Raw genomic sequence first — 11576 nt, 5'->3', positions numbered from 1 at the left:
GAGTGGGGGAGCCTGGTGACAAGAAGATACGTGAGGCCAGCTGGGGACATATTCCTTGAACAAGAGCAAATCTGGGTGAGGGCGAGAACGGGTTCCCTGGTTAGGTGAGGGGCTGGGTTACCTTCACAGCTGCTGCCTGGGAGACAGGGGAGGATGCGGGATCAGGTGGTGAGCACTGGAGTCAGAATGACCCTGCAGGAAAGTCCTCGGTCACTTCCAATCGGAGTCCTCTTTCCTCTGGCGAGGGACACATTTGTTTATTGGTGTCCCTGGATGGACATTGGGGGTGTCCACGTTTGGCTATTGTGGAGTCTGTGTGTGGACAGGGCTTTTGTTTCTCTTGGGGACCCACCTGGGGGTGGAATGCAGTTTCGAGGGTTGAAGGTCCGACGATGTCCTTTTTCCTAAGAACACACAGGATGCCGGCTCTGCTGGACCACTTACCTCACTGCAGAGCTGAATTAGAGGAAGTTGGTGTGAGATGTCACACGGCCGTCAGGGAATTCAGCAGACTCGGATGGCGTGGGGCGTGGATACTGTCCGGAAAAGGCTTCTGAGTATCATCTCCTCTCCTGGCAGGTACAAGTCCTTGTGCCCAGACACCTGGCCACACTGGCACGGGCCTCCGGGAGAGGGCGTAGAACGGCTGATCAAGTACATCGGTTACAGACCCGAGGAGTACAAGTTAGGGAAGTGAGTAGCCAGCAAACTGCCCACTGACCTGTCCTCTGCTGTCACACACTGATTTACAGCCTCATTTTGAAGGGGACTCATTTGTAGATTTATAAGCCCAATTTAAACGTGGCTTCCAATGACTAGAAGAGGAGATGGAGTTCTGAAGGGCCCCTGGGTTCTGAACCTGACTTGGTGGCTGGAATGAATCTCTGCTTGCAAAATGAAGAGGGGGCCATGGGTGGACCCCCTACCTCTGAGCCTAGATTCTCCCATTATTAAAATGGGTGCATGACTTCCTGGAGGTGGCATTAGGACCTATGCAATGTGAAGTCATCTTTACCATCCCCCAAAGTGCTTTCTAGAATAGAGTTGAAGTTACCCTTGGGCAGAGAACTTCTGTACCCGCTGGAAGCCTTCGGGCGACACTTGGTAGGATGAGGGGGATGATCCAAGTCTGTTCTGCGAGTCACCGTGGCCAGGACTCATTTGGTTGCAAGAGGCATGGAGACGGCCCATTCCCAGAATGCAGGGCCCCCTCTCAGGGACAGCTGCCTTTGAACCTATCCACGGGCCTTCCCTGCTGGCTCCTACCTCCTGCTTGCGTGGGGCTGATCTTGGGGCCTTATTCTGGGTCCCAAGAATCAGCTACTTATTCAGTCCAGATAGATCCCTGAGGGAATCGGGCACGGCACTTCCTCGGGAAGCAGGCCCTGGAGGTCAGAGTCAGGAGGTCTGTCCCCAAGGGATGGCCCGGGACGGGGAAGCAGGGGCAGGGGCGTTGCTCACCACTGCGCCCAGTGGCTGCTGGGAAGTGTCCCTCCAGACCTCCCCGGGCTGGGTCTCCCTCTACGCCAGGACTTGCTTCTTCCTTCTCACTCTTCAAGGCACAGGGGCACAGCCTGCAGCAATTTCAGGTTAGCAGGCGGGTTCCTGGCCCGGAACTTCACAACAGAAATCCATTCTCTCACGCTTCCGCCGGCCGGAAGCCCAGGATGAGGGTGCTGGCAAGGCTGTGTCCCTTCTGGACCTCCGGCGGGAGGATCCTCCCTGGGCTGGTGGCAGTCTGGTCTGCCTTGGTCGTCACGTGGCCTCTCTGCTAGGACACTTTCCTGGAGTTGAGGGCCCACCCTAACCTAGTCTGAACTCCTCTCTGTCATCCACAAAGACCCTCCTTCCAAAGTTCACCTTCTGAGGTTTCTGAGCAGACGCGAATCTCAGGGGGATGCTCTTCGGCCACGACAGGGGTAACCCACCAATTCACACATTTCTTTTCACTTCTAGAACCAAAATATTCATTCGCTTCCCCAGAACCCTGTTTGCTACGGAAGATGCCTTTGAATTTAGTAAACATCAATTAGGTATGATTCTTTTTTCTGCCCTGATTGCAGTAGAAGGTAAAATGAGCAAAGTTCAGCTTGGGGGAGTAACTAATAAACGTGGGTGTCTGATTTGGTATTAGAGATATCCATGTTGGAAACCAGGAACGAGTCACAGAATTAGGAAAATACACATGTGCACTGGGGGCTTGAGGGAGTGCCGGGCGGGCAGTCTTGGGCAGGCAGAAACTCCAGTGCCCTAGTGCCTGTTTGTCCTGCGGACCCCACCTGGCTGGGCAGGTAGGCCCTAACACCACCAGAGCCCATCACCCCTGCCTTCAGGTTTTTAAAACTCAGTTAGTATCTGATGTTGGCAGGTACAGCTTCCAAGCCTGGGCCAGGGTTTGTTATAAATGAGAAAGGTTTTTTTTTTTTTTAAATATATTTTTAAACTTTATTTATTTATTTTTATATGGTGCTGAGGATCAAACCCAGGGCTTTGCATATGCAAGGAAAATATTCTACCGCTGAGCCACAACCCCAGCCCAATTTTTTTTGTATTTTATTTAGAGACAGGGTCTCACTGAGTTGCTTAGGGCCTCGTTGTTGCTGAGGCTGGCTGTGAACTGGCGATCCTCCTGCCTCAGCCTCCTGAGCTGCTGGGATGATAGGCGTGCATCACGATGCCCAGCAAGGAGCCATTCTCGAGTAACTGGTGCTTGCTGTATGCTAGGTGCACACTCAGCCCTTGATACCCATGATCTCATTCTCAGAACAAACCTTGGAGTTGGTGTTATCATCTCTATACTCGGGGACTCTGGGGTACAGAGACTTTGGTAACTGCTGAAGGCCACACGGCTCCTGAGCAGGAGGGTTGGGGCTTGGACATGGGGCAGTGCTCAGTGATCTCATTCCTGACTTCAGACGAATGTGCTGGCAGCCGGCACCCAGGGCTGGGGATGAGGTGGACATGGAGGTGCTGGCTCAGCCGGCTGCAGGGGGCCTGAGTCGGCATCTCTGCCCAGCTCCTGGGGGACGTGCTGCTGATCTGCAAGGCCCCCGATGAACCTGGCCTCTGGTGGGACCTCAAACGAATGTGCGGGGCGTGGCGGATGCAGAAGCTGGGGTGTCTTGTGGTCCACCAACCTCAGTGGCCGTATCACCTGTGGCCCAGCAGGTGTCTCCACACTCAGAGTCCCCGAGCCTATCTGAAATGTGTGGGTGCTGCCTGACCCTAGGGTGTGGCCTGGAGATGGACTAGAACACCCAACCCGGAACCGGTGGCTCCACCACTGGGTCTGTCCCCTACCTGGGGAAGGAAAGAGAAAGGCAGGAAGCCCGGCCTCAGGCCCACGAGCGGGCCTGCTCTGAGGTGCTGAGTGGGCAGCCTGTGCCAGGGCTCCGCGGCCTGGGAAGGCCACGCCTCGGTGCTCCTTGGAGGTCACAACCGCAAAGACAACCAGATGAAAGTCGTTTCACCAAAACTTTTGGTTTTACTTTAAGTTGCGAGAATCCAAGCCACGTACAAGGGCCGCCTAGGAAGAAGGGAATACGTGAAGAAGCGACAGGCAGGTAAGCAGTCGGCAGGAGCCTGCGTGTGTGGTGCATGGACCCCGTGGCTGCCCTGCCCGCCCCCTGCCCATCCTGGAAACCTGCCCCTTCTCAGACTTACCTTATGGACCAGCAATGTTTGCTCCACGGGCACTTTGTCCAGACATGGCAGGCAGCCTCGAAGCGCCTCCCACATCACGTTCTCAAACAATAACCTCCGTTTCTAAGATGCAATCTCTGCTGAATCTTCCAGTACTCGTTTCCTTGTTTTTCTGTTTGGCCATCTGTGGACACATCACCAAACAATATATTTCTCGTTTGGCATGCTTTGAACTGAAGAAAATCATACTGTTGGTATTTTATGGCCACGGTTTTGCATTCTAAGTTGTTTTTTGGAATTCAACCAGATGTGATTGGTTCATTTTCATGGCTGCGTTGTATTCCTTTAAGTCAGCAGTCAACAAGATATTGGCAAATATTTTAGACTTGGAATCAGATGACCCCTGCCACAGCTACTCAACACCGTAGCATGAAAGTAGCTTTAGACAATACTAAATGAACATGCCTAGCTGTGCTGCCATTGAATTTTATTTACATTGGTTGGCCTGTGAGCTGGGTGTTCCACAATCCAGTTCTGTCGGTGGACATGTGGGTTATTTCCAGTTACTTGTGCTTCTGTAAAAGAAACAGTGCAGTTCAGTGGAAAAAAAAGAAAGGCATTTAAAAAAATCCAAATTACCAAAAAATAATCTGAAAAGTATTTAAAAATTGGAGGTATTGGCCAGGATTTGATTTTTATGCATTCTGTTTTCTTCCAATTTTTAAATGCTGACCACTAAATCAAAGCCAGCGCTGGGTGAGGCTGACTAAATGTGGTGGTATGACTAATCTACACTATCACAAGGGCCACTCCTGTCCCCAAAAAAGATCTTGGGGAAACCCCCTGTGTAATTCCCAGCTTCCCTGGGTCCTCCAGGGCACCCTGCTCTCTCTCCCTGGTCTAGGTGTCGGCCTGAGTGTCCCCAGGTAAGAACTAATGACATGTGTTGGACTTTCCATCTCTGTACCAACAGGGCACACTGGGGGGTGACCCCGACGTGCCCTGGGTGGACGAGGCCTGGGGCAGCCGTTTGTATTGGCCTGGACTGTGACCACTCGCTAATGTCAGCAATGGGCTCTTTCAGCCACCAAACTGGAAGCCCACTGGCGTGGAGTCCTGGCTCGAAGGGAGGTCCAGCGGAGGAGATGGGCAGTGCAGATAATAAGAAGGTGAGTTCTCAGTCGACAGGGAGCAGAGGTCACTCAACATGGTGTGCTGCAGGGGAGGGTCTTGGGTGTGGCTGGGTTCTTGGGGTGTTTGAATTTGTGCACAAAGATCTTTTCTGGAAGCTGCTGGGAATTCAGTTCCTCCTCTTTGCTCTGAGCTCCCCGATGTGGTAGTAATCCCAGTCAGTGCCTTTGTACTTTCTCTTAGTTCAGAGTCACACAGGTGGATGCCCTCTGAAGCCAGGCAAGTAAAGAGTCTCATGAGCTGGGACGAGGCAGTAAGGTGTGGGGGGGACTGCGGTGAACTGGACCTCAGTCTACGTCAGTGGGGCGGTGACTGTGCCAGTCAGTTGCTGCCTGGAGACACAGAGGCCACAGCTGACAGATCACTCCATCATTCGAGGAGAGCGGAGATCGGGCTTTTATGCAAGACCTCCCGACTTTTTAAATTGGCAGCTAATTCAGACAAGCCAAAGCACAAGGCCACGTGGGTGAAGCGGGACATATCTCTGGGGCGGGGTTGGTCTGTGGGCTTCATTCCTGGCTTCTGGCCCACGTGGTCACTTAAACCACCTGTGACTTTGGCTTCGGAATCAAATGGGGAAGAGAAGGCGCATCTCTGAGGAATTGGGCCAGAAAGCTGACGGAATGCTTCCCTTCTGAGGTTCATCAAGGGATTCATCCACCGCCACAGACCCCTCTGCCCTGACAATGAGGAGTTCATAGTGTTCGTGCGGAAGAATTACATCCTGAATCTTCGGAATCATGTTCCGAAGAATGTGTTGGACAAGAGCTGGCTGAGGCCTCCGGGCATCCTGGAACACGTAAGGACTAAGAAGGGCTCTGTTGCAAGTGACACGATCTCCTTCCTAACTTGTAAAGCCACCGGGGGTCTGTTTGAATGATTCCTATCCTCGACAGAGCTTTCCCAGTAGGTCCAATGATTGTTAAAAAGTTTCTCAAAAGATGGCCTGAGGCCAGGTGTGGTAGGGCACACCTGTAATCCCAGCCGCTCGGGAGGCTGAGGCAGGAGGATCTCAAGTTCAAAGCCAGCCTCAGCAATTTAGTGAGACTGTAAGCAACCTAGTGAGACCCTTTAAAAAAAAAAAAGGGTGGGCTGTGGTTGTGGCTGGGTAGTTGAACATCCCTGGGTTCAATCCCTGGTACCAAAAAAAAAAAAAGGATGTCCAGAGGTGGAGTGGAGGCCACTGTAAGATTCTTCTTGGGCTCCACCTCAGACCCACTGAGTGAGAATCTCTAGGAACGTCACAGCCTGCTCCCGCTCCTCAGAGGGACCATGACCATGTTCAAGTTTGCGATCCGCTACTTAAGCAAAATTGAAAAGTGAGTGCCAGGAAGGCTCGCTGCTTTGATGTCACAATATTAACGCTGAACTTAAACCGCATCCAAGTGTGTTTTCCAAGCTTCCACTGTGGTGGCTCCACCCAGGATGGTGTGGGCCAGGCGGGTGGGAAGGACACGTGCTCTCCACACAGGCCTCCGACCTGCTCAGGAAGATGTGCATGAGGAACCTCGTTCGCAAGTACTGCCGCGGGGTCACGGATGAGCGGAGAGCCATGGTAGGGACGTGGCGTCTGCAGGGGGCAGGATGGAGGAGGGGGCGAGTGCCTGTCCTGCATTGGGGACTGGTAGTGTCAGAAGGCTTTGTCCAGCATCCCCCTACAAGTGAAGGGTGTTGCCAGCCATGACCTGCAGCCAAGCCAAGGACACCAGCACAGAGCCTTGAGTGTCAGCTCAAGTTCCAGTCGGTAGCTCTGTATTGTTACCATGGAAACAATCCAGGACCCTTGCTATGGCCGGGTTTTTCTGTAAAGGGCTGGAGTGCAAATATCTTAGGCTTCGTGAGCGATGCCATCTCTCTGATCTCTGTTGCAATCTAACCAGTTACGCACTCTGCGGCTCCAGCAGGCCGGTAGCGCACGTGTAAGTGACAGGCTCATGTAAGTGACAGGCTCGGCTATGTCCCAGTACATCTTGACTCGCAAAAACAGGCTGCAGGCTGCACTTGGCCCTGGGGCTGTAGTTTGCTGAGCTCTGATCTGAGAAGAGGGCAATTGCTCTGTGAAGTTTGAAAACTCCAAGTAGGGGGACCCGCACAAATGTTGATCCCAGTCTCTCCCAATGTAACTCTGGGGGCTTTTTGGTTAGCGCCAAAGTAGAATAAGGCTCCTATGGTTCAGCAACCACAGATCTAAAGCTCCTCTGTCCCTAAGACAGTCCCAGGGCTACCGTTTTGGCATGTTTGTTTCACCAGATGCAGCAAAAGGTGGTTACAAGTGAAATATTCAGGGGGAAGAAAGAAGGCTACGCAGACAGCTTAGGCCAGCCCTTTGCCACCAGTCGGATAGGTAAGTACCTTTCTATCCAGGTGCCTCCGTCTTCCAGTTCTGAACACTTCAAGGAAGGCGCTCGATGACCCCAGCACTTCCCAAGAGCAGTCTCCCCAGCAGAGACCTTGACCTTGGCACAGAGGAAGGCAAACCCATAGGTGGCTGTGCCTTCCCCCCAGGCTGGCACTCAGTGGTGATTCAGGTGTCTGCTTCTCTCTAGATGAAGGAGACATTCACCCCAAAGTGCTCCAATTAATCAGCAGCGAGAAAGTCGAGGTAAGGGAGCGGCGTCCTCAGCCTTGGGCAGGATTCCCTCACCATGTAGGGGGGCGCCTGTTCTCCCCGGAGTGTCTGAAGCACTACTTAAACGCAGGGGTGCGGCTGGGAGCTGCTCTGGGTGTTATTAAAAGTGACAGGGTGACGAATGGCAATTAGATACTGGTTGCTGTTCTTGAGGTTTTCCTCTGTCATCCTAAAATCTGATTTGTTTTTTTTGTATGAAATTGACTCAGCCTGGAACGTACTCAGGAAGCACCCATGTTGGTGAGGGGCAGTGGGTGGTCCGTCTTCTCAGTGTAGTGGCCGTCTTTTGTGGATGCGGATGATGAGGTCACTAAGGGGACAACCAAGGTGACAGTACCTGCTTAGCCTGCCAACTGGCCTATGTGAGCGCGGCCTTGCTGGTGGGCTCGGTGGCTGTTCCTGCCCTTTTGGGAGTCTGTGGGACGGACTCCTCCCTCCCAGGCTGAGAGGGTTTTCAAGCCCAGAGTGTCTTCCTCTCTGCTGGCCTCTCAGAGCAGAGCCCTGGGGCTGGTGGCCACAGCCTGTCTTCCCCAGAGGGCAACGTGGCAGAGCTGAGCACCCAAATCTACCTCACAGAGAGCCCGGCAAAGAGAAAAGATCTGTTCAGGCAAAACCTGCTGAGTCTCTGTGCTTGAAGCAAGTCTCCCAGGTTCCATACCTGGGAGGTCACCTCCCCTGACCCCCCGTGGTGACACCAGTCTCCTTGCAGTATGGTGTCCCGGTCATCAAGTACGACAGGAAAGGCTTCAAGGCTCGGCAGCGGCAACTCATCCTCACTCGGGAAGCGGCTTATGTGGTGGAAATGGCCAAGATCAAGCAGAGGATAGAGTACTCGGCGCTCAAGGGTAGGCGGGTGACTTTCAGACACTCCTGGAGGTGACCAGGGCTGGTGGGCCAGCGAGGAAGCAGCCCACAAACGGGAGGCTCCGGGTAGGATGCCGGGGCCTGGCCTGGGCCTGGCCTGGGCCTCTTGCTCTGAGCATCCAGGTTGGGCAACAGTCGCCTTCCACGAAATGACTGGCTCTGCCTGGGCTCACAGTCCAACAGCAGGGTCCCCACCCTCTGCCCCAGTGTCTAGGAGGAGGCCGGGTGGGCTGGGGAGTCCCGGGTGCAGCCCTTCAGGTCTGCTAGTGAGCTGCCATCTCCGGCCCCTAACTCTGCATCTGTCTTAAGGTGTCTCCACCAGCAGTCTGAGTGACGGGATCTTGGTCATTCATGTGTCACCAGAAGACAACAAGCAGAAGGTAATGCACGGCCACCAGCCTCTAACATATCAAGTGCCACCAAACCTCAGGATGAGAGCTGAACTTTTCCTTTGACACCACTGACATTGAAACCACGGCCGTCTCCTCTCCACCAGGGGGACGCCGTCTTACAGTGTGAACACACATTTGAGGCGGTTACTAAGCTGGTCATGCTGGTTAAGGAGAACCTGGTAAATGTTGTTCAAGGAAGGTAGGTGGCTTCTTCTTCAGCCTGGGGAGTACCTCAGTGTCCAAACACCAACAGGCCCAGGAGATGGGGGGTGTCAATCCTTCTGCCCAGGCCTGTGTCCCCCCACAGCGGCCAACACGGTCCACCAGTGGGGGTGGGAGGGAATCTCCAGTGGTGTCCCCTGCCCGCCCTGATAAAGGGCTTTCCCCATCCTTGCCCCTCTGCCCTGGGATCCAGAGAAACGAAGAGGTCAGAACCACTCACTGGCCTCAGGAAGTGGTAGTGTTTCCAGGGTTTTCAAAAGAGGTGCTTATGTTCTTGACAGACACCATCCCCAAGTAAGAGGAGGGTCACTGGGCCTCAGCAGACGGCAGCCCACCTTTGCCGTGGATGCCTGGTGGGCCCTGTTCAGTGCACCAGGCCCCAGCTTTGACGGCTGCCTACAGATTAACCAAAGAATATGCTAGTCTCTTTAGGGTACGAGTATAAAAATACCTACCAGGCAGATATGAAATACCCCCTAATTCTCTCCACGGTGAAACAACTGTCACCTTTTGTTGTTTCTCTAGTACTGGGGATGGAACCCTGGGCCTTGCACACACTAGGCAAACACTCTACCACTGAGCTACACCCCAGCCCTTATTTTATTTGGGGGTATGGTCTCATTAAGTTACTGAAGCTGGCCTCAAACTCATGATCCTCCTGCCTCAGCCTCCAGAGTCACTACAGGTGGGCACTGCTGTGCCTGTCCTTAGCTGCCACCTTCTCTATTTCACAGGCAAAGCACAGGAGGTTAGCCAGCATGCCCTGTTAGAGGGCACTGCACTGGCCAGTGAGGGTGTGTGGATCGCTGAGGCCCACGCCCGACTCCTTCTCACGGACTCCTGCACAGCCCACGGAAGCAGACTGCTCCTGAAGAGAAGGGCTCCTTTCCTCTGCTCCAAGTTGTTACAAGATGATGAGCAGATCTGTAGGGGAACAGGGAGAGAGCGCTGGGCACTTTGAACAGAGCTGTCTGTCCTTCTGTACCCGAGGCAGGACCTAGGCGGCTGTAAGAGTTCTGGCAGGCGGGCCCAGTGGCCCGGGCCTGCCATCCTAGAGGCTCGGGAGGCTGAGGCAGAGGATCATGAGTTAAAGCCAGCCTCTGCATAAGTGAGGCGCTATGCAACTCAGGGAGACTCTGTCTCTAAATAAATACAAAGTAGGGCTGGGGCTGGGGCCCAGTGGCCGAGTGCCCCTGAGCTCGATCCCTGGTGCCCTCCCACAAGAAAGTCCTGGCATGAAGATGTGGAGCTCGTTCCTCAGGCATCAGACTGGCCCTATGAAAAACTGATTGAACTACAGAAACATGTAAATCATCCAGTTGTAAAACTGGTTTTCTTCTTCTGATTGCTCAAATAGGCAATAAACACAATGACGAAACAGGAATCTCATCTTGAAACCAACCAAATTTCACATGAGTTTACTTTGCAGACCAAAAGCTGGGGGCGAAAAAAACAATGTGTCAGTAACTTGTCACTTTGCATGTTCTAAGTTTACAGTTTTATATCAGTCCTGGGAAAGAAGGCACAATAGTTTTCCATACTGGACCGGAAGAACACATCTATAAAGATAAAAATGGACAGCTAACGGTGGTGAGTGGCTGCCTTGGGGGTGGGGGAAGAGAAGCCTTTCAGAAGAGAATATAGATTTAGAAAGTGGATTGTTTCTCCCCTCCATCCCCAATTCCACATCTGAGAAGGGAAAACAACGGACACTAGAAGCATGAAATTAAACACTGGAGGAGGCAAAGAGTCTGCCATGTTTAACTGCCAGGAACCAGAGGCTGACACCAAGTACTCACCCCTCAAACTTGTCTCCACGTGGAGCCCACGTGCTGGAGTCCCCCTCAGACATCGTGATTTGGTTACAGGGGAGGAGAACCCGAGGCTGGGCACTCAGGGACCCGGGCCTCCCTGACCAGGCCCTGTGCTGGGCTGGGGGTCCCCAGTCCACACCAGCAAGGAGGACCAGCTTGTCTGGACCTAATGTTCCTTGGAAGTGAGATGTATAAATCTGGAGGCTAAATCATTAAAATGTCTTTCCTGTTTATACCAAGAATTATTATTTGATACCATTTAAAGAGCAAAGTATCTCCTACACACTTAAACTTGTTTACCAATAAAAGTGTTTTGTGGATTTAACTTTTATAACTCAATGGCCCCCTTTAGGAACAAGTTCAAGGGAGGACCATTTTGGATGTCAACTGATGGGGTGACTTTTCAGTTGACATGCCTGTTTTCAAGCTTACACCCAAGAGACTGACCCTCTCCTTCAGTCCCACGGCCCCTCTTCCTCGGCAGCTGGCTCAGGCTGACGATGCCGACAGGCCCGTGAGCCACTTTCTACATCTACCTTGTCCCCTGGGGGGTGGGGCTGCCTCCTCAGCCCCCCCCCCAACTCTGTGGTGCAGAGGGCTGCGTGATGCAAGGGAGCAGCTGGGTGTCTAAGGGGCGACTCTCCTAGGTGTCTGTCCGGAGGAAGTCCTGATACAGCGTGACGCCTGACCGGACCAGCGCTGCTTGTGCTCCAACTGAGAGAAGGATCGGAAAGCAGGTCAGAATCCAGTTAGCTACGTGTTCAAGGAAAAACGCCACACCTCTTGGAAAAGGCCCCCTGTGCGGAGACCGAGTGGCATGTC

General features: G+C 53.2%; 1 protein-coding gene across 2 annotated transcripts in view; it reads left to right on the top strand.

Moving 5' to 3' along the window:
* Myo1h (myosin IH) overlaps window positions 1–11544 on the top strand; it is a 36280-nt gene extending 24736 nt beyond the window's left edge. For both annotated transcript variants that reach the window (XM_077105227.1, XM_077105226.1), the window contains exons 19-31: window positions 580–693; window positions 1957–2033; window positions 3495–3563; window positions 4727–4811; window positions 5473–5632; window positions 6305–6388; window positions 7084–7177; window positions 7380–7435; window positions 8172–8307; window positions 8636–8706; window positions 8823–8917; window positions 10431–10530; window positions 11402–11544. In XM_077105227.1, the coding sequence (XP_076961342.1) occupies window positions 580–693; window positions 1957–2033; window positions 3495–3563; window positions 4727–4811; window positions 5473–5632; window positions 6305–6388; window positions 7084–7177; window positions 7380–7435; window positions 8172–8307; window positions 8636–8706; window positions 8823–8917; window positions 10431–10530; window positions 11402–11425 (1165 nt within the window). In that variant the 3' untranslated portion in view covers window positions 11426–11544. The remainder of the gene's footprint in view (window positions 1–579; window positions 694–1956; window positions 2034–3494; window positions 3564–4726; window positions 4812–5472; window positions 5633–6304; window positions 6389–7083; window positions 7178–7379; window positions 7436–8171; window positions 8308–8635; window positions 8707–8822; window positions 8918–10430; window positions 10531–11401) is intronic.
* Window positions 11545–11576: the final 32 nt, after the last annotated feature.

The sequence above is a fragment of the Callospermophilus lateralis genome, chromosome 1 (assembly GCF_048772815.1).
Source record: "Callospermophilus lateralis isolate mCalLat2 chromosome 1, mCalLat2.hap1, whole genome shotgun sequence".
NCBI lineage: Eukaryota > Metazoa > Chordata > Mammalia > Rodentia > Sciuridae > Callospermophilus > Callospermophilus lateralis.
The sequence above is the reverse complement of the archived record's forward strand: the minus strand, read 5'-3'. Positions and strand labels throughout refer to the sequence as shown.